Source organism: Tupaia chinensis, unplaced genomic scaffold, assembly GCF_000334495.1.
Source record: "Tupaia chinensis unplaced genomic scaffold, TupChi_1.0 Scaffold000146_1, whole genome shotgun sequence".
Taxonomy (NCBI): Eukaryota; Metazoa; Chordata; class Mammalia; order Scandentia; family Tupaiidae; genus Tupaia; species Tupaia belangeri.
Window position 1 is genome coordinate 17,681,476 of NW_006159616.1, and position 22,613 is coordinate 17,704,088.

The 22,613-nt window shown below is 45.4% G+C and overlaps 1 protein-coding gene and 1 long non-coding RNA gene across 2 annotated transcripts in view; one reads left to right on the forward strand and one right to left on the reverse strand.

Annotated features, from left to right (window-relative positions):
• Nucleotides 1-5,046: 5,046 nt before the first annotated feature.
• On the reverse strand, nt 5,047-16,360 carry LOC102479938 (uncharacterized). The gene is made up of 3 exons (XR_001370149.1): nt 15,906-16,360; nt 15,735-15,807; nt 5,047-5,113 (listed from the first exon to the last, which is right to left on the reverse strand). It is a non-coding gene; the product is annotated as an uncharacterized LOC102479938 (long non-coding RNA).
• A 194-nt stretch (nt 16,361-16,554) lies between these two features.
• The window catches only part of ACOT7 (acyl-CoA thioesterase 7), a 139,117-nt gene continuing 133,058 nt past the window's right edge, over nt 16,555-22,613 (forward strand). Inside the window, exon 1 of the mRNA XM_014586603.2 lies at nt 16,555-16,710. Coding sequence (XP_014442089.2) covers nt 16,583-16,710 — 128 coding nt within the window. The 5' untranslated portion in view covers nt 16,555-16,582. The remainder of the gene's footprint in view (nt 16,711-22,613) is intronic.

Consider the following 22,613-nt stretch of genomic DNA (forward strand, 5'->3'; position numbering starts at 1 on the left):
GCATCCCTAGGGCGGCGGCCGCGCTTACCCGGCCGTTGGGCGAGGAAGCGGCGTAGGAACGAGCGAGGGTCCGGTCCCTGAGCGCCTCGGAGCCTCAGCCCAGTGTCCCCGCTTAGTCTCCTTGAGGTCGTGTAGAGCTATCCAAAGGCGGAGCCATGAGAGCTTTTCGGTGGGTGCCCTTATGGGAGGGGGCTGTAGGTACCCCGGTTTTGGGAGAGTCGGTGTTGAAAGGAAGAGCAGCTAATACTCTGACCCTCAGTTTACTGCTAAGAAACGGGGATGAGTGGTCCATTGGGCCTGGAGGCTCCTTACACAATAGGGGCAAAGGGTTGTTCGTCTAAGCGTGCACCGCCTCCCTCCCCCCATTTCCTCCGCTGGCTACTGAGTAGATAGACGAGGCCCCCAGAGGAAGCTGGAGATCAGGAGCTAGTTCATTTTACCATAGGAGGTGGGGAGGGCAGCCTCAAGGTTACTCTGTTGTTCTCTTGGGAAGCAGAGGCAAGCTGGCATTTTTGTGCATGAGCTAAATAAGGGTAAGGAGCCTGGACTTTCCGTTCTGCGTACAGGCGGTATAGCCTGCAATGGGGCCTATCCTGCTTGATGAACCACCAAGAGTGAAAGCCGCTTCCTGTTTTAGGGGTGGGTTCCCCACATGTGGGGTGGCTTCACACTAGCCTTGGGTCCCATCCAAGTCCTCTATGGTACAATACTTTCCTGTGGATGTTAACATCTGCCTGCCTCTGAGCATAGAGTTAAGTACTGGAGTTCTTTTTTCCCAATCCAGGTCAGGTCAAGTTCTTTCCTACCCTCAAGGTCAGTTTTGACTTTTCTACAGAGGGAAAAATCTTTGGGGAAACCCTGCTGTTCACTTTGTTATTGGCAATGTGGCTGTTTTGGCCCCATGGGTCTACAGAAAATGAAAGTGACTGATACTGAGAGAGGGCTGAGCCTAGAATCAGTTCCTTGAAGCCCGAGTACAGGCTGGGACCTTGGGCTTCATCATCTGTGAAGAGCTTGTATCTGTGTCCAATCACTTAGTTTGCCCAGCCTCCCAGGGAGGCTGGAGGATAGGGACCTCCACCCCTCACACTATCTGGAGGAGGAAATTGAGGTTGCCAGAGAGGGAGTAATTCTATAAGGTCAGCTTCAAGAGCCCTGGAGGCAACTCCCCCAAGAGCTTTCTCCTGCTCTCTCAAATAAAGAAATTGTTGATTTAAATAATCGCGGAAGGCTGTGCTGTCGTTTCCATCGTCAGGATGATGAATAGTCTGTACATAATTTTTTCATCCAACTTATGACAGTTAATAGGTTCTTGTGTAGTCTTAGCTTCTTCCATGCATCCAAAAGCTTGTGCGTGTATGTGTATGTATGTGTTTTTTCTTACTCACTGAACCTGCCTGGCTGCTGCTTGCTGTCTAATTCATCCGTATTGTCTCCCGATGGATGCTTGGCTGAAGTGAACCTCAGGTGTAGGTGAGCCTCAGGTGTAGAACAGAAAGGGTGAGGGGCTGAGGAGGGCCATGGTCACTTGCGCTTGACTCAAAGAAAATGCAGGACATTGGAGAGTGGCTATACTAGCGTGGGGAGCCCTTTAAGGACATCTGAGCTGACACCCCGAGTTGTAAGAAGAGCCTCCTGGCCTAGTACAGCCAAGCTTTAACAAGGCTTCACTGACACCGCCAAGGAGCAAAGCGCCAGAAGGGAAACCAACGCGGGGAAAATTCGGTCACTGCCTTAAGGGGGTCACAGTCTAGCAGGATGAGGATACTAAAATCCCCATAAATATGGAAAATTGGGTGCTCATGTGTTGTCTCTTTGGAAGCTGTTGGAGAAATAGAAGCTTTGTTTTTGTATAGGTGTTTGCTGGAGAGACAGAGAGAGAGAGAGAGACAGAAAATGAGAAATGGAGGAGTCCGACCCGGTAGGGCAGGCTGGACCCCGGCAGAGAAATCACCCCCCAGGTGGATGACCACGCTGCAATTCCTTGTCCTCCACTCTCCTCTTGGGATCTTGGGCATGCACGCACATGTGCCCGGCATGAGTTTTAAGCCGTTTGGTCTGGGACTTGAACCAAGGCCAACTACATAGGAGTCCAGCAACATAACCATTATGCCATCTGCCGGTCCCAGAATAGGAGCTGTTTTTTTTTTTTAGAGACGTTTTTGCTATAGGACGCGTGTGCTAGCCAGACAGACAGAGAGAGACAGAAAGCGAGAAATCACCCCCAAGGGGGGATGGCCACGCCGCAATCCCTTCTACTCCATTCTCCTCTCAGGATCTTGGGCACGCATGCACACGTGCCCAGCGTGAGTTTTAAGCCACCGGGTCCGGGATGCGAACCGCGGTCGACTACGTGGGAGTCCAGCGACATGGCCATTACGCTAACTGCTGGTCCCCCAGAATAGGAGCTTTAAAAGCAGGCTAGGGTGGTGGTTATGGTTGGCTCTGCAGTCCTAGGCCTGGGGGATAGATTTAACCCCTGTCCCTTGCTAGCCATGGGACCTGAAGCATGCTTAACCTTTCTGTGCCACTATTTTCTCACGAGTTGTTCTGTGGGTTAAATTAACAAAAAGTATAGCAGGACCAGCAGGTGGTGTGGTGGTTAATGCTCTGGACTCCCACATGGCCAATCACTCTTTGAGTCCTGGACTTCAGTCATGGGCCCCTGTGCATGCCTGGCCAAATCCTGAGGGGGAATGGAGGAGGAGTGGCGATGTGGACATCCCCTCTGGGAGGGATTTCGCACTTCTCTCTGACTCTGTTTTTCTCTGGTGTACGCATGGACCCTGTAGCAAAAACCTAAATTAAAAGGTGTTGTTTGGGGGCTGGCAGGTGGCATGGTGGCTAGGGGCGCTGGACTCCCCCACATGCTGACCGCAGTTTGAGTCCCAGACCTGGTGGCTTGATTTCTCACTTTCTCTCTCTCTGTCCCTCTCTGGTCAAATTAAAATAAATAAATAAATAAATAAATAAAGTAAAATAATTATTTTTTAAAAAAAGGTGTTGTCTGAATGGCAGAACGGCTGGCATGTTGAGAGTCAGTGAATAAAGTTTTTTTTTTTTTTTTTTTTTAGATTGTGCGTGTGCTCGCTGGAGAGACAGAGAGAGACAAACAGAAAGTGAGGAATCACCCCCAAGGAGGGCTCACCATCCTGTAATCCCTTCTCCATTCTTCTCTTGGGATTTTGGGTACGCACGCACACATGCCTGGCTTGAGTTTTAAGCCTCCAAGTCTGGACTAGAACCATGGTTGACTATCTGGGAGGCCAGCAATGTAACCAATACGCCATCTGGATAGGTATTCTTTTTATCTCAAAAGGGGGACACAGGCTCAGGAAGCCAATGACTTGGGTTTGTATCTCAGCTCTGCCTCTGGGTGGTGCTGTGTGACTGTAGGTACATTCCTTAACCTTACTTAACCTCAGTTTTCCTATCCGTAAGTTGGAGATAGTTATGGTACCTGTCTTAGGGCTATTTTGAGGATTTATATCTTTTTAAGAAATATATTTATTTGTTTAATTTTGTTATTATTTTAAAGATTATTTAATTTAATTTAATTTATAATTATTATTAGTTTTAATTTGACCAGAGAGAGACAGAGGGGAAAGTGAGAAAGCAGTCCCGCCAGGTCCTGGACTCAAACCATGGTCAGCCATGTGGGAGTCTAGCACCTCAACCACCATACCACCTGCCAGCTTTATTTGACCAGAGACAGACAGAGGGAAAGGGAGAGAGCAAGCCACCAGGCTGGGTACCTGAGCTGTGGTTGACTATGTGGGAGTCCAGCACCTTGACCACCATGTCCCTTGCCGGCTCCCACAATCCTTTTTTTTTGTAATAGGTTTTGAAAGTGAGAAATCACCCACCTCCCAACCCCTACCCCTGGAGAATGGCCATACTGTCATCCCTTTTCTTCTGTTCCCTTAGGATTTAGGCATGCTTGCACACGTGCCTGGCATATTTTCCTAGTCTCTGTGTTTGGGGCTCTCTTGTACATTCCCCCATGTGGGATCCAGCTGCCTTAACTGCCATACCACCTGCTGGTCCAATGAGAATTAATATATTTTTTTTCTTTTTAAGAGAGATTTTTGCAATAGAGTATACATGCTTGCAAGAGACACAGAGAGAGACACACAGAGAAAGTGAGAAATCACCCCACCCCACCCCACCCCTGTGGGGATGGCAGTTTTGGGCACGTACAAATGTAAGCTCACAAAGGGGGTGGTTTACCTTTGGGAGCCCAAACTATGGGAAGCTGGGTCATTGTGAGGCATTGTTTTTGCCTTTCAATTCAGCCCAAAGAGATGCAGGTTCTGGAACAGCATTTAAAATCTTTTAATTTTTTTGGAGAGGTTTTTGCTATAGGGCGCGTGCGTTTGTGTGTTTGCCAGAAAGACAGAGACTGAGAGATGGAAAGCAAGAAATCACCTCCCAGTGGGGATGGCCACGCCGCAGTCCCTTCTCCTCCATTCTCTTCTTGGGATCTTGGGCACGCACGCACACGCGTCTGGCATGAGTTTAAGCCACTGGGTCCAGGACTTGACCGTGGTCTACTACATGGGAGTCCAGCGACATAGCCATTACGCTAGCTGCTGGTCCCAAGCAATTAAAATCTTAAAAGAGTGTTTTTGCTTTGGTTTAATTTGAGCAATGCTAATTAATGTTTAGTTAGCAGGTTACTTTTTTACTTGTTAGACTCCGAGTTCTAGAATGGGCCTTTATAGATCCCTGTGCTCAGCTCTGTCATTTTACAAGTAGGGAAAATGAGGCTCTCAGGGGGTAGAGCCCTTGACTTTTTTAAAAACAGGTTTTGAAAGTGAGAATTAAAAAAAAGATTTTTTTTTTTAGAGGTTTTTGCCTGAAGGTGTGTGTGCTCCCCGGGAGAGAGAAAGACAGACACAGTGAGGGAATGTAAAAAATCATTCCCGGGGGGCATGGCCTCTCTGCAATCCCTTCTCCTCCACTATCCTCCTGGGATTTGGGGCATGCATGCACACACACCTGGCGTGACTTTCAAGCCACCAGGTCTGGGACTTGACCTGTGACTGGCCATGGGGGCATCCAGCGATGTAACTGCTCTGCCGTCTGCTGGTTCTGGAGGGACCTTGACCTGCTGAGGGAGCAGAAGGCAAGTGGTTGGAAGGGGGAAAGTGATGTGGAGGTGCAGTGTCAGTGCAACTGGGCCGGTGAAGGAAGGCCCGGGTTCTGTGTTTACATCTCTACCTGGACCTCCCTGAGCACGCTGGGCACGTGCCAATTTGCCCATGATCCGGAGTGACTGATACTGGGGGTGGTCTATGGCATGAAGACCCTGTTTGGGGTACCTCTCTTTTTGTCTTTCAAATGGAAGACATAAATGAATTTTAAAAACCTTAAAAAAAGTCAGAATTCAAAAATTCAAAAATAGGATGGCAACTGGTGGGTGATTTCCCTTCCAAGTATTCTTGTCGCTGTGTTGTTTCCCATGGCTCCGCCAAGATTTGGCTTATATTCTGTCAAGAGATAATTTGGTTTTTTTGGGAGAGATTTTTGTTATAGGGCTCATGTGCTCACTGGACAGACAGAAAGTGAGAAATCACCCCCAGGGAGGGTGGCCACACTGCAATTCCTTCTCCTCCATTCTACTTTTGGGAGTTTGAGTGTGCACACATGCACCCGGCATGAGTTTCAAGCTCCTGGGTCCGGAACTCAAAATGTAGTCAACCATGTGGGAGTCTAGCGCCTCAATCGCTAGTCCACCTGCTGGCCTCGCCATCATAAAAATTAATCATAACAGGACCAGCAGTTGGCGTAATGGCTATGTTGCTGGTCTCCCATGTAGTCGACCATGGTTCGAGTCCCAGACCCGGTGACTTAAACTCATGCTGGGCGTGTGTGTGTGTGTGTGTGTGTGTGTGCGCGCGCCCAAGACCCCAAGAGGAGAATGGAAAAGGGATTGTGGATGGCCTACCCACGAGGGGAGTTATTGCTCGCTTTTTGTCTCTCTGTCTCTCTCTGTCTTTCTGGCAAGAGCACGTGCCCTGTAGCAAAAATCTCTCCAAAAAAAAAAGAAATTAATTAATCATGGCATCAGTGTGGGCTCCTTCAGGATGTTGAAATAAAGTTGAAGGACACAGCAGGTGACAAGTGGTCTGTTAAGAGTCTGACACTGAGGGGCCAGCAAGTGGTGTAGTGGTTAAGACACTAGACTCAGGTCATCGGATCTGGCAGCTTGAGACTCACACTGGGCGTGTGTGTGTGCATACCTAAAATCCTAATAGGAGACTGGAGAAGGGTTTGCAGTGTGGCCATTGCCCCTGGGGCAAGGATTTCTCGCTTTCTGTCTCCATCTCTCTCTGTCTTCAGCAAGCGCACATTGCCCTGTAGCAAAAGTCTCCCTCAAAAAACAAACAGAATCTGATATCGAGGAGCCAGCAGGTGATGTGGTGGTTGAGGTGCTGGACTCCCACATGGCCAACTACCATTTGAATCCTGGACCTGGTGACTTGCTTTCTCACTTTCTCCCTTGCGCCCTATGGGAAAATGTAAATAATAATAATAATAAAAAGTCTGACATTGGCTGGGCCAACAGGTTGCATAGTGATTACAGCATAGACTCTCACGTGGCTAACTGTGGTTCGGGTCCCAAACCTGGTGACTTGAAAATCACACTGGGTGTGGGAACCAGCGGTTAGCATAATGGCTATGTCGCTCAACTCCCACGTAGTCGACCGCGGTTCGCGTCCCGAATCCGGTGGCTTAAAACTCATGCTGGGCGCATGTGCGTGTGTGCCCAAGATCCCGAGAGGAGAATGGAGGAGAAGGGATTGTGGCGTGACCATCCCCTCTGGGGGGTGATTTCTCGCTTTCTGTCTCTATGTCTCTCTCTGTCTGTCTGGCGAGCGCACGCGCCCTATAGCGAAAACCTCTCCTCTGCCCCCCCCCCAAAAAAAAAAAATCACACTGGGTGTGTGTGCCCAAAATTCCAGGAAGATAATGGAGGATTGTGATACGACCATCTTGGGCGTTAATTTCTCACTTTCCCTCTCACTGTCTCTCTGGTAATCAGCATGTGGCATGGAGGTTAAGGCACTGGATCCCATATGGCTAACTGTGCGATTTAGGTCCTGGAGTGGCTTGAGAACGTGCTGGGTGCATGTGCCCAAAATCCTGACAGGTGGATGGAGGAGAAGAGATTGTGGCGTGGCCATCCCCCCAGGTGGTGATTTCCTGTTTTCCCTTTCTCTGTCTCTCTCTGGCGGGTGCACATACCTTACAGCAAAAAAAAAAAAAAAAAAAGAAAAAGAAAAGAAAAAGTCTGACATTGTAGAGCAGTGCTGTCTTCTAGAATTTTCTCTACAGTGACAGGAATTTTCCCTGTCTACACTGGCTGCATGTGGCTGTTGAATGTTTGAAATGTGGCCTGATGCGGGAGTAGCTGATTTTTACTTGACTAAAACACTTTTTATTTTATTTAAAAAATGAATTATTATTGGGTTGTTGGAAAAGTCATGACACATTTCTGCATAGAAAAAATACATCATTACCTTTCCAACCACCTGATAGTTTTTAAAGATTTTAAATAAATAATTAATTAATTATTATATTTTCCTACAAACATTTACTTTACATATTAAAAAAATTTGCTCATACTTCATAGTTCTTGACAGTTAAAACAACTTTTTTTTCCCCTATTTTTGGAGAGGTTTTTGCTATAGGGCACGTACGCTCGCCAGACAAGAGAGAGACATAGAGACAGAAAGCGAGAAATCACCCCCAGGGGAGATGGTCATGCCGCAATCCCTTCTCTCGGGATCTTGGGCATGCACACACACGCACCCGGCGTGAATTTAAGCCACTGGGTCCGGGACTCGAACCGTGGTCGACTATGTGGGAGTCCAACGACATAGCCATTACGCTAACTGCTGGTCCCAACAGTTAAACAACTTTCAAAATTAAAAAAAACTGAATTTTAAAGATAATGTTCAAAATATTTGTTATAATTTTGGGACTCTACAACAATAGAGACAGTATGGTTTTAAATATTTTTGAGAAAATATTTACATGTCGGGACCAGCAGTTAGCGTAATGGCTGTTTTGCAAGACTCCCACGTGGTCAACCATGGTTGGAGTCCCGGACCCAGTGACTTAAACCCATGCCGGGCGTGTGTGCATGTGTGCCCAAGATCCCGAGAAGAGAATGAAGGAGAAGGGATTGCGGCATGGCCATCCCCCCTGGGGGTTGATTTCTTGCTTTCTGTCTCTCTGTCTCTCTCTGTCTGTCTGGCGAGTGCACGCGCCCTATAGCAAAAATCTCTCCAAAAAAAAAAAAAAAAAAGAAAAGAAAAGAAAAGAAAATATTTGCATGTCAGCTACTCAAACTTTTGAAAACCAAATGCCCAGCACACAAGTCACATATAAACCTTCTCAATTCAGCCCTGCCTACCAAGTATTCTGTGATATACCATCTTTTAGCAAAGAGCAGTCTCTTTTTCTTCCTTCAAAGCCTTCTTCAAGATAATCCCCTGGTTGTGGCTGCTCTTTTGCAGTCTCTACTGATTACAATGCTGGGCTGGAAACCTCCAGGTTATTTTATGGTACAAATTCTTTCGTGTAGCTTCTCTAATCCTCTCTTCCAGGCGGAACTGTTTATGGTGCCAGGCCGTCTTTCCAAAAGCTTCTGTTGGCTTACTTGAGATCCACCTTAGTTTCATAGTTTTCTGGTAAATCTTCAGATATGACATTCCCGTCAAAGCCCTGTCCAGTAACGAGTATTTTCCAATTTTGGATTCAATGCAAGAGGTATTATTATTATTATTGTTATTTTTTTCTCCTTTTTTGGAGAGGTTTTTGCTATTGGGTGCATGCACTCGCCAGAAAGAGAGAAAGCGAGAAATTATTCCCCAGGAGGGATGGCCACACTGCAATCCCTTCTCCATTCTCCTCTCGGGATCTTGGGCATGCACGCACAGGCGCTGGCGTGAGTTTAAGCCGCCGGGTCTGGGACTCGAGTCGCAGTTGACCACATGGGAGTCCAGTGACGTAGTCATTAGCGCATCCAGTAGACTACATGGGAGTTCAGTGACATAGCCATTATGCTAACTGTTGGTCCCCAAGAGGTATTATTGAACTTATGCAAATAACCCTTCTGCCACAAAATAAGAATACTCCCAAATATTTTCCAATTCCAGAGGGGTCAGGAAGGAAGAAAAGTTTATGTTTCCATTTATAGAAACAAACAAGAAAAAATATTTTAACAAATTGCTGAACCTATCAACAGCTCAAAAGAAAGCAAAATCCTTAAATTGGGAAAATAAAGCATAGTAAAAAAAAATCAGTAATGTTTTACTTAAAAGTCAAGAAATTCTATTTCACTAGTTCAGTCTTAGGTTCAATCTCTCTTCTGTCGAATTTGCAGTTACTGTGGTCCGGTCTTCCCATTTAAATCCTGGAAGTTAACAGTGAATGTTATTATTGATATTTTTTGTTCCTAGTATTAAGTTGGTCATTTTCTTGGTTGCTTTTTGCTCTCTTATTTCATTAATATGTGTCTTTTAGTTTTCCTGGTAGAGCATTCCTTTCAGAACTTCTTGAACAGTGAGTCTGGTATTGGCAAATTCTTTTAGGTCTTATTTTTCTGAGAGTGTTTTTATCCTTTCTTTCCATATGAAGGATAATCTTGCTGGGTATAGTATTCTTGGTTGAAACTGTTTTTCACTTAACACTTTGAATATATTTTCCTATTCTTTCCTTGCTTGCATTGTATCTGATAAGAGGTTCGGTGTTAGCCTAATAGGATAACCTTTATAGGTAACCTGATGTTTCACTCTTGCCAATTTTAGTATGTTGTCTTTGTCTGTGGATTTTGCCAATCTGGCTATGATGTGCCTTGGAGAAGATCTTGGGTTGATTCTTTGGTCTGGATATTTGAATGCGTCTCTAGATTTGGAAAGTTTTCTTCCAGGAATAGATTATCAATACCCTTATTAGTTTCTTCACCTTCTGGGATACTGATTATCTGGATGTTTGGGTGCTTAATGGTATCTAGTATTTCTCGTATAGTTTTCTCATTTTTTGGGTTATTTTCTCAGTTCTTTTGGTTGTTTTTTCTAAGTCAGAAGTTTTGCCTTCAACATCTAAGATTCGATCTCTTGCATGGACTAATCTGCTTTTAATACTTTCGAGGGAGGTTTTGATTTCCTGTATTGCAGTCTTATCTCTAACAGCTCTATTTGATTCTTTTTTATGATGTGTATTTCCTCTTTCAGATCATGCAAGAACTTCCTCACCTCCTGGAACTCATTCTCTCTTTTCTCCTGCATCTTCTGGAGATACAGCTCTTGAATCTCATTTAGTTTTGTCACTAAGAATATTCTGAATTCTTTATCAGACATTTCTATGAGTTCTACTGTACTATCTGTTGATGATGAAGGATTGTTCTTTTCCCTTAGGGGAGAGATATTTTCTTGGTTTCTCTTATTTCTTGTGCCTCTGCGGTGGTGTCTGGTCATTCTGTGATAAAAATCTCTCCTCTACTGTGCTTCGCAACATGGTATCCACAGAAGGAGATTATGAGTTCAGATTTAAAGAAGTTTCTTCCTTAATGCAGGTTTAGTAAGCGTTGAGGATTTCGATGACTAAAAGTATTTAGATGCTTGGCTACCGTGTACCTAGGCCTATCTAGAGTGAAGAGCAGAGTGGGAAAGTAAGGTTAAAAAAATAAAGGAAAAGGAAAAAAAAATAAACTAGACAAAAATGCCCCAAAAAGAGAACCAAAAAAAAAATTTTTAAGGTAAAAAATAAAAACCACAGGAAGCCCATGCCAGGCCACACCTCAGCTTTGAAATGGCTTCTGAAATTAGCATGAGAAAGAAAAGGCTTGAGGTGAGAAGTGGTTTAAAAATAAAAAAAAAAAAAATCTTAAGAGATCAAGTATTGTCTGAGTAATTTGGGAGTCTAGAAGATGGAGTTTAGAGTATAACTTCCCTGAACACGCCAGGGAAGTCTCCAAGAGAGAGAGGAAGACAAGCAAGACCCTCAGTAAGGTCTCACGATGATCTCACTCCAGCCTTTCCCAGCTAGTCAGGATACAGGCATGCACATGTGCATTTGGCATGTACAGATCGACATGAGAAATAAACTCTGACGTTCCATATGGTATCCAGCATGGTATCCAGTGCTGGTACTGTGCCTCCTGCTTCAGCTCTATGACTTTAGGCCTGGATCTAATTCTTTTTTTCTTTTTTTTTGAGAGATTTTTGCTATAGGGTGTGTGCACTTGCCAGAGAGACAGAGACAGAAAGCGAGAAATCACTGCCCTGGGGGGGATGGCCACACCGCCATCCCTTCTCTTCCCTTCTCCTCTCAGGATTTTGGGCATGCGCACATATGTACCCAGCATGAGTATCAAGCCACCAGGGCAATTTGTCCCCAGCAGGAGTATCAAGCCACCAGGGCCGGGACTCTAGCCAAAGTCGACTATGTGGGAGTCCAGCAAGGGAACCATTATGCCATCTGCTGGGTCCAGGAACTGAATTTTTAATTGCATGAAGTGTCATTCATATAAATGTAAATAGCCGACTGTGGCTAACTGCTGTTTTATGGACAGTGCAACATATAGGATTAAAAAATCAGAGTGTGGAGCTAGCAAGTGGTGTGGAGGTTAAGGCTGCTGGATCCCACATGGTTGACTGTGTAGTTTGAGTCTTGGACCCTGCAGCTTGGAAATTACACTAGGGGCCAACAGGAGGCATAATGGTTAAGGTGTGGGCTCCCACATGGTTGACGTGGTTTGAGTCCTGGACTTGGTGGCTTGATACACATGCTGGGTGTGTGTGCATGTCCAAAATCCCAAAAGGAGAATAGAGGAGAAAGGATTGCACCTTGGCCATCCCCCCTGGGGGGTGATTTCTCACTTTCTCTGCCTCTCTGGTGAACACACATGCATTATAGCAAAAATCTCTCCTAAACAACAACAAAAATAACAAAATCCCTAGAGGAAAATGGAGGAAAAAGGATTGTGGTGTGGCCATTTCCCCATGAGGTGCTTTCTCACTTTATCTCTCTCTGTGACTCTGGGGAACACACATACCCAATAGTAAATTTTAAAAATCAAAAATAAAAATCAGGATTTACTGGTAGACCTTCCTTGGGGTAGGGAGGGATTCCAAAGCAAGCTCCTAAACTCTCAAACAAGCTAGCTAATAGGAAGGACTGTGTTGTGGACACACCTAGCAGGCAGATAACCCTGAAGTCCTTTATTTGTAGGTAGATGTGTGAAATCTAGAGGGTTTTGGTTTATTTTCCCTGCTCTGAGGTGCAAGTCTACCAGGATCAGAGGTCACGATGTACCACACAGTGCCAGGAAGCGCCACATAGTGCCTGGTGTCTGTAGTCCTACCAACAAATGTTGAGTGGATGTGAATTTTAGGATGTGTTAGGGTTGGAATTTTTCCCCCTTGGGGTTCTGTCTTTGGCTTACCATTAGGATTAATGAAAGTATAGAAACTGATTTATAGAAAGTATTCTGGAACACTGTATAAAACGGTACACAGTGCTGGCTCCCCTCTTGCCAGGCTGTGGAGACCCTGTGTGAAGACAGTGTTTGTGGCTGAGGGCGCCTGTGTCTGGGAAAGCCCGTGTGCACGGTCTAGCCTGACCTTGTAAGTGGGCCATAGCCCCGGGCTCTGCATGCACTGACCAGTGCCTGGTTTCAATCAATCCAGCAATTGCCTTTTCCTGTGGTACCCACATTCTCTATGGCATAGGGCTTTGGGAGAAGCCTGGGGGGGGGGGGGGGGGGGGACCATACAGGTTGTCTCAGCTTTACATAAGAATAACTGGGACAGTTTGTTAGAAATGTAGGTTTTTTTTTTTTTTAATGTAAAGGTGGGGGGATCTTCAAAAAATTCATGCAAATGTATATTAATGAAAATGGATTTCAAAAATTTTTTTGTTATAAAATCAACTTGTACTTTTATTTTTCATGAACTCTTTGAAGTCTGTCCTAATATTTTGTCTCAGCTTTACATAAGAATAACTGGGACAGTTTGTTAGAAATGTAGGTTTTTTTTTTTTTTAATGTAAAGGTGGGGGGATCTTCAAAAAATTCATGCAAATGTATATTAATGAAAATGGATTTCAAAAATTTTTTTGTTATAAAATCAACTTGTACTTTTATTTTTCATGAACTCTTTGAAGTCTGTCCTAATATTTCATTAGAGTCTACAATGTAGTTTTTTTTTTTTTTTTGCCATAGGGCTCTTGTGCTCAAGTGAGAGAGACCTTGAAAAGGAGGGACCAGCAGTTAGCGTAATGGCTATGTCGCTGAACTCCCATGTAGTTGACCGTGGTTCGAGTCCTAGACCCGATGGCTTAAGCTCACGCCAGGTGCATGTGTGTGCGTGCCCAAGATCCTGAGAGGAGAATGGAGGAGAAGGGATTGCGGTGTGGCCATCCCCTTGGGGGGTGATTTCTCATTGTCTGTCTCTCTGTCTGTCTGGCTAATGCACGCGCCCTGTAGCAAAAAACCTCTCCAACAAAAAAAAAAAAAAGAAAGAAAGAAAAGGAAAATGAGAAATCACTCCCTGAGAGGATGGCCTCCTCTCAATCCCTTACATTCTTCTCCTGTGTTTTGAACATGCATGCACATGTGACCATGTGATTTTCAAATCACCAGGTTTGGGACTTGAGCAGTAGTCAGCCACATGGGTGTCCAGCACCTTAACCACGACACCATCTGCTGGACCCTACAAATGTAGATTTTTTTTTTTTTTTTAGAGAGACTTTTATTATAGGGCATGCGTGCTCACTAGAGAGACAGAAAGCAAGAAATCGCACCCCAGGGGATGGCCACACTGCCATCCCTTCTCTTCCATTCTTTTCTCAGGCTTTTGGGCATGCACACACATACACCCAGAGTGAATTTCAAGACTGGGTCCAAGACTGGGTCTTGAAACTGTGTCCAAGACTCAAACTGCGGTGTGCCATGTTGGAGTCCAGCAATGTAACTATTACATCATCTGCTGGTCCTTGTAGATTATTTATTTATTTACTTATTTGTTTATTTGTTGTCATTTTTGGGCTGCCAGGCCTGGGGCTCAAACCACAGTTGGCCATGTGGGAGTCAAGCACTTAAACCACCATGCTATTTGTTGGCCCTCACAAATGTAGATTTTAAAACATTTTTAAAAAATAATTATTCATTTTTACTTACTATTTTTTAATTTGATATAAGTACTCACCAGAGAGAGGCAGAGAGAGAGGGAAAGTGAGAAAGCAAGCCACCAGTTCTAGGACTTGAACCACAGTCAACTGTGTGAGAGTCCAGTGCTCCAACTACCGTGCCGCCTGCTGGCTCGATTTTAAAACATTTATAAAACAGTTTGAGAAACTTGAATAAACTTTTGATAATATTAAAGAATTATTAGTGTTTGTTTTTAAGGTAGGCTAATTGTATTGTAGTTTGCTTTTTTTAAAAGCAGTTTTGCCAGGGACCCTTCATGGGGATGGTCACAACAACATCCGTTCTCCATTTCTCTCCTTTCAGGATTTTGGGCATGCATTCAATATTTGATACTAAGGAATTTGTATTATAATTTAGGTGGATACATTGTTTTGTAGTTATTTCTTTAAAAAAAATTAAAAAAAAACTATTTATTTTAATTTGACCAGAGAGGGAGTGAGAGTGAGAGCGAGAAAGAGAAAGTGAGAAATCAAGCCACCAGGTCTGGGACCTGAACCATGGTCGGCCATGTGGGAGCCCAGCACCTCTAACTACCACACTACCTGCCGGCCCCTCTTTTATTTATTTATTTTTTTAAAGAGGTTTTTAACCTTAGGGAGGGTCTGCTCGCCAGAGAGAAAGAGAGACAGAGACATTGAGAGGAAAAGTGAGAAATCACCCCCCAGGAGGGATGGCCACTCCACAATCCTTTCTCTTCCATTCTCCTCCCAGGATCTGGAGTACGCACACACGTGCCAGCATGACTTTCAAGCCACCGAGTCTGGAACACAAACCATGGTTGTCCATGTGGGAGTCCAGTGACATAACCACTATGCCAAATGCTGGCCTCTTAGTTACTATTTTATTTTCCAAGAAATTTTTGCCGTAGAGTATGTGTGCTTGCTGGAGAGAGACAGAGAGAAGGAGGGACCAGTAGTTGGCGTAATGGCTATGTCATTGGACTTTCATGTAGTCAACCGCAGTTTGAGTACCAGACCGGTGGCCTAAACTCACACCAGTTGCATGTGCGTGTGAGGCTCCCGAGAGGAGAAGGGAGGAGAAGGGATTGTGGCGTGGCCATCCCCCTGGGGGGTGATTTCTCACTTTCTGTCTCTTTGTCCCTCTCTATCTTTCTGGCGAGTGCACATGCCCTATAGCAAAAACCTCTCCAAAAAAAATAAAAAAGAGAGAGAGACAGAAGGAAAGCAAGAAATCGCCACCCCTGGGGGAGGGGGGATGGCCATGCTGCAGTCCCTTCTTCTCCATTCTCTTTTCGTGGGATTTTGGGCACGTACATACGTGTGCCTGGTATTTCAAGCTACTGGGTCTGGGATTTGAACTACGGTCAACTACATAGGAGTCTAGTGACATAACCATTTTGCCATCTGCTGGTTCCCCTGTACTTAGGTTTATAAAGGAGTCTTCACCTTTTAGACGGAATGCGGAACAGTTTACAGATGACATGCTAGAACTTGCTGCAAAATAATCTGGTGTGGGGAGTGGGCAGGAGCAGAGAGGATATTAGAGTTACCTTAAGTTTTGTTTTGAAGCTGCTTGATGGGGATCTGGAAATATATTCCTCTTCCCTCTATTCCTGGAAGCAACTGATATTTTCCACCATGAAGAGTTAAAAAACAACAACAACAAAAAACAAAACAAACAAAAAAACACCCTTCTGAATCCTCTTCCTAGCTAGACCTACCTACTACCTCCAAATCCGGGGCTGGGAGGGCCAGGAATTTGCATTTCTCCCACCCTCCTGGGGCGTGAGAGCCTCTGTCTGGAGGAGGGCTGACCACCTCCATACTACACATCTGCTTCTTCCTCCTCCCTGCCCAGCCAGAACCTTTGTGCTACTTGGCAACTTCACAGCCCTGTTGGCAACTGTTCCTGTCCTTGTCCCAGGGCCAGATGGCCCAAGTGGTGTAAAGGCTTGTGGATCCTGGACAGGGGCATCTCGGAGGGTGCCTCTCCTGGCCTATACACAGGCGGTGCCCAGTCCTTGGCTCCCTGGCATTTGCTCACTCATTTGGCTCTGTGACTTCAAGCCGAGTCATGGATTCCTGGCATCACAGGGCGTGGAGAGGAGCATCCTGTGAATAAGCCCAGAAGCAGAGCAGCCAGCTTGCTTGCTGACCAATGGGAGGAGGCACCAGAGTTCCCAGGGTACTGTGCCACGCGGAGAAAGGGCCCAGTCACATTCCTTTAGGGAGGCCCTGCCTGGAGGATTAGGCCAGCTCACTGCGAGCTGACCAGGTGGACACAGGAGCTGACTCTGCTCAGCCTGGTGACCAGAGCTGGGTAAACAGTGTGGCTCCTCAACACAGGATGAAGCTGCTTGCCAGGGCTCTCTATCTCCATGAGCTCTGGAGGCAGGGAATGTCCAGGATGCCCTGGTCCGTCGCTGGCCGCGAGTGTGTGGTGCCGGGAGGAAAATGCTGGCCATCCTTCTGGGCCGTTGGGACCAGGCATGATCACCCCATGTTCTCATCTTGCATCACTGTAAGGTAGGGTGACTGGAACATTTGTGCCCCTGGAGCTGCCTTCTCCACTCCTGGGTCTAGCTTTGGAGGCCAACTGGGCAGCCTGCCCCACGGCCTCAGGCCACATGACTTGGAGGATTTGGGAAGGGACAGTTGGGGGCTGGGTGTGGGTGAGCTGTGTGCTTTGTCAGACTGAACGGCAGGAGTAGGTGTTCATCCTCACTTGAGACTGGTGGGTGGGACAGGTGCAGGCCCTTGGGCTTTGCTGGAGGCAGTGATTCCAGGCCTGGCAGGCTCGCCAGCAGGAAGCTGGAGCCTTTCAGGACTTGAGGCCAGTTTGGAGGTCAAAGCACCTGTGAACCAACAGCAGCTGGGTCAGCACAGACTGCCGGGTAGCAGGTCCACTCCCTGAAGGCCTTGTTTTGCCCCCACTGGGTGGGAAGTTGAGCTGTGATTTCAGACCAGATGGTGGGTGCAGGGCCAAAGTTCCTACAGTACTGGCTAATCCCTTTTTTTTAAAAAGATTTTTTTTTCTTGTCATAGCCTGCATATGCTCCCAGGGAAGAGAGAGACTGAGAAGGAAAGAGGGAAAGTGAAAAATCACTCCCCAAGGAGAATGGCCACACTGCAGTCCCTTCTCCATTCTCTTGGGATTTGGGGCATGCATGTACACATGTCTGGCATGCTTTTCAAGCCTCAGAATATGGGACTCGAACTGCAGTAGGCCATGTGTTTTAACCACTATGCTACTGGCTGGTCAGATGGACTGACAAATCCTTTTTTTTTTTTTAATATTTAAAAAAAAATTATTTATTCATTCATTTATTTTAATTTGACCATAGAGTGACACAGATAGAGAGAGAGGGAAAGTGAGAAAGCAAGCCACCAGGTCCAGGACTTGAACTGTGGTCAGCTAGGTGGGGAATGTCCAGTGCCTTAACCACCATGCCACCTGCTGGCCCCTTTTTTATATTTTAAAATATTTTTTTAGGAATTTATGGGGGGGGGCTGGCAGGTGGCATGGTGGTTAAAGGTGCTGGTTTCCCACACGGTTGACCGCGGTTCGAGTCCTGGACCAGGTGGCTTACTTTCTTTCTCTCTCTCTGTCTCTCTCTGCTCAAATTGAAATAAACAAATAAATAAAGTTAAATAAAATAATTCTTTAAAAAAAGAATTAATTAATGGGACTAGCAGATGGCATGATGGTTACTTTGCTGAACTCCCACTTAGTCAATCATGGTTTGAGTCCTGGATCCAGTGGCTTAAAACATGCTGGGCCATCTATGCATGTGTGCTCAAAATCCCAAGAGGAGAATGGAGGAGGAGGGATTGTGGCATGGCCATCGCTCCTGGGGTGGGAGGTGATTTCTTGCTTTCTGTCTCTCTGTCTCTCTGGCAAGCACATGCACCCTATAGCAAAAAATCTCTCTTAAAAAATAATTAATTTAATTTATCATTATTAATTAATTGATTCATTTACCAGAGAGAGAGAGAGAGAAGGAAATTGAGACAGCAAGCCTCTAGGTCTGGAGGTCTCCATGGCCGAACTGTGGATAGCCATGTAGGAGTCTAGCACCTTAACCACCATGCCACCCATTGGCCCCAGCTAATCACATTTTTTTCTTTTAGGAAAAAACCTGTAGTGCTGTGTGGAACAAACAACTATTTTCTTAGAACATACTTTGATTTTTTTTTTTTAAAGAATTATTTTATTTGAATTTATTTATTTATTTATTTATTTTAATTTGACCAGACGGACACAGTATGAAAGCAAGCCACCAGGTCTGGGACTCTAACCACTGTTTGCCATGTCGGAGTCCAGCGCCCTTAGCCACTACACCACCTGCTGACCACTGCCCCAGCTAATCCTTAAGGTTTTCTTGTGCTCCTCACAAATGGCATTACTTCTCCCAAACTTCATAGCAACTTTTTAGGGTATAAGCATCCTCTTTTGTACTTGAGATAGAATACACACCATCCAACTTTCCCCTCAAGGTATACAATTCTGTGGTCTTTTGGATGTTCCCAGTTGTGCAACCATCATCCCAGTCAGTTTTGAAAGGGGTGATGGGGGGCCAGCAGTAATGGCTATGTTGCTGGACTCTCATGTAGTTGACTGAGGTTCGAGTTCCAGAACTGGTGGCTTAAACTCACACTGCGTACGTGCCCAAGATCCCGAGAGGAGAATGGCGGAGAAGGGATTGTGGCGTGGCCATCCCCCCCGGGGAGTGATTTCTCGCTGTCTGTCTCTCTGTCTCTCTCTTTCTGGCAAGCGCATGCACCCTATAACAAAAACCTCTTCAAAAAGAAGAAGAAAAATCCTAACCGTATATATCTGCCACCTAAAAAAAATGCCTTTGCCTCCAAAACTGAGTGAGGATGGGGCACTGTCCCCAAAACTGAGTGAGGATGGGGCCCTGCTGTCGCTGGGATGCTGGGACCTGCCCTCTTTGCTGGAACATTGTTCTGGATGCATGAGGATGGCATCAGAATATTCCAAAGTTATTTCCAGGGGGCCTGGGAGAGTCACACCTACAAACCTTAACAGAAGCCTACCAAGGACAGATCTTTAGCCAGCAATAGTGGGACCTACATCCTGCCCCAGGCATTAGTGCTTTTATGATGCATAGTAAGCGTCTTATCTCTTAAAGCACAGACAGTTCTTTCATTCGTTTCTTTCAGAACAGACACGTGTGTTTTCTTTAACCAATTACTAATCTAGTAATTTCAAACTCACCTGTAAGCCACAAGCCTTCTGTTGTAGGTATCCCACCTTTTTGGACCAGGCCCATGTAAAGGACTCCTAACGTGGATTGACAATGCTTCTGCTCTTAGAACCACATAGAACGAACCACTGTATCTCAGCACCAAGAAAAACTTTATTTTTTGCTTTAGGGTACATGTGCTTGCCAGAGAGAGGGAGAGAAAGAGAGAAAGGAAACGAGAAAGCACCTCCCAGGGGGATGACCGCACTGGAATCCCTTCTCTTCCGTTCTCCTCTCAGAATTTTGGGCACACACGCTGTTTTCAAGCTACTGGTCGGGACTGGAATTGTGCAGTCGACCCTGTGGATTCCAGCTGCCTTAACCACCACACCACCTAGCTGGCCCGCCTTTGCCTGTTTTTCAATTATTAAACAGTTAAAAGAGTTCTTTTTATATTCTAGCTATATCATGTGTCCACTGTATGGTTATGGTTACTATTAGTTTTTAATAGCCAGAGTGTAGTTGTATTCTCCAGAGAAGAGGGAGGAAGCATTCTCTGATGGAGTGTTTGTGCTGCAGTCCCTTCTCCACCTTTTCTCCCTCCTGTCAGGATTTTGTGCACACACACGCATGCACACTCGTGCTAGTCCAACGTCGTCGTCTTCCTTTTTTTCTTTTTTGAGAGAGTTTTTTTGCTATAGGGCGTGTATGCTTACTGGGAGACAGAGAAACAGAAAGTAAGAAATCACCACCCAAGGGTGATGGCCACGCTGCAATCCCTTATCTTCCATTTTCTTCTTGGGATTTTGGGCATGCATGCACATGTACCCGGCAGGAGTTTTAAGCTGCCGGCTCCGCCAGGTCCGGGACTTGAACCGCGGTCGCCTACATGGGAGTTCAGTGATGTAACCAGCTGGCCCCGAATGTCTTTTTCAAGCCATTGAGGCCAGGATTTAAATCACTGTTTACCGTTTGGGATCGGACTCCCTTTAGCCCTAGGAGACAGGACTGGCTCACCATCTTAACCTTTTTTTTTTTTTCCCCCCTTTTTGAGAGGTTTTTGTGTGCTTGCTGGAGAAATGGAGAGAAAGACAGACTGAAAGTGAGACATCAGCCCCCCAGAGGGGATGGCCATGCTGCATCCCTTCTCCCCCATTCTCTCATGATTTTGGGCACTCACACATATGTGCCTGGCTTTAGTTTCAAGTTCCCGGGTTTGGGACTTAAATATTGTTTGGCTACGCGGGAGTCCAGTGCCTTAACCACCACACCACCTGCTGGTCCCATCTTAACCATTTTTTTAAAAGAATTATTTTATTTAACTTCACTTACTTTTCAAAAAAATTTGACCAGAGAGGGACAGAGCAAGCAAGGAAGAGAAAGAGAGAAAGTGAGAGAGTAAGCCGCCAGGTCCGGGAATTGAACCGCAGTCAGCCATGCGGAAGTCCAACACCTTTAATCACCACACCACCTGCTGGCCCCATCTTAACCATTTTTAAGTGCAGTTTAATGGTATTAACATACATTTTTCGGGGGCAGCAGGTGGCGTGGTGGCCGGACGCCCACCTGACCGACTGCAGTTTGAGACCTGGACCTGGTTACTTGCTTTCTCACTTTCCCTCTCTCTCTTATGAGCATAGGTGCCCTATAGCAAATTAAATCGTAATGAATAAAATTAAGTAATTCTTCAACAAATACATTTATGATGCTGTGCAACCATTATCACCATCTCCAGACTGCTTTTCATCTTACATAACTAAAATTCCTACCACTAAACTGTAATTTCTTATTTCCCCTACTCCCTCTAGTCTCTGGCAGCTACCATTCTACTATGATTTTGATTTACTTTGTGTAAGAGGACCCGAACAGTATCTGTCTTTCTGTAACTGGCTTATTTTACTGGGCATAATGTCCTCGAGGTTCATCCCTTTTGTGGAATGTGTCAGAATTTCTTCTCTTCTGAAGGCTGATTAATACTCCAGGGTGATATTCCATATTTTGTTTGTCCACCTATTGTGATGGACACTTGAGTTCATCCTGCCCTTTAGCTAGTGTGAGCACTGCTGCTGTGAGCCTGGGTGTACACATTTCTTCAGGACTCTGTTTTTACTTTTTGTGGGTAGAGACTCAAAAATAGTTGTTGGATCACATAGTAACTCTATTTAAAAATGTTGAGTATGCACCATGCTGTTTTCCATGGCGGCTGCACTGTTTTACATCCCTACTAACAGGGAACATGGGCTCCGATTTCTGCACTGTTCTCCTTGTTGACACTTGTTTTCTGATTTTTGATATTAGCCATCCTAATGGATTTCTCTCATTTTTGTGGAGTTCCCTTTTTATTCTGTTGGTACTGCCTTTTTAAAAATTATTATTTTATTTAATATTTTAAAGTATTATTTTTTTTTTAACTTGAGAGAGAGAGAAAATGAGAAAGCAAGCCGCCAGGTCTGGGACTCGAACCTCAGTCAGCCATGTGGGAGTCTAACCATCACACCACCTGCTAGCCCTGGTACTGTCTTTTTTTTTTTTTTTTTTAATTTTTTATCATCATATCTTCTTCATATTACATTGGATTACATATAACTTTACAGTGTATTACATTGTTTCTTCAAAAGGGAATGCCATGCACGTCAGTCAGTACAGAGACATTAATCTCCCCACTTCAACATTCCATATCTTTTCTGTTTTCCCCAATCATTATCTTTATTATTCTAATTATTTTTATAAAACAGTCAATTGCTATTTCTCGTTTTGCTTGTAAAAATACTTTGCCCATCATGAAACACTTCTCAGACCAATCCAGTTGAGAATTCTATACATGTCATCATCAACAGTTAATAAACCCTATCTGTTTCTCACTGACGTCCTGTCTCTCTATTGCTCACTTGCTATCTTTCTCTATCCTCTTCTCTTCACTTACCCCATTCCACACTGTCCTATTCTCATTAAGTACCTTCACTTCAAGAATGGTAGAGTAGTTCCTGTTCTTCCCTGAGGCAATGCAGGGCTGGTAACCATCATCTTCTCAAGTTGCAAGTTCTCAGACCTTGTTTTCCGCTTCAGCTTGCTGGTCCAAAGGCCACACGCCAGCCCTGGAGAGGCAGCTGAACGCCGGGGCATGAGCCCCGGGTTGCGGGGCCCCCAGGAGGGGGGCCGGTCGACCGGCGGCGCAGCTGCGCGCCGGGGCGTGAGCCCCGGGCCATTGTCCGGTGGCGGGCG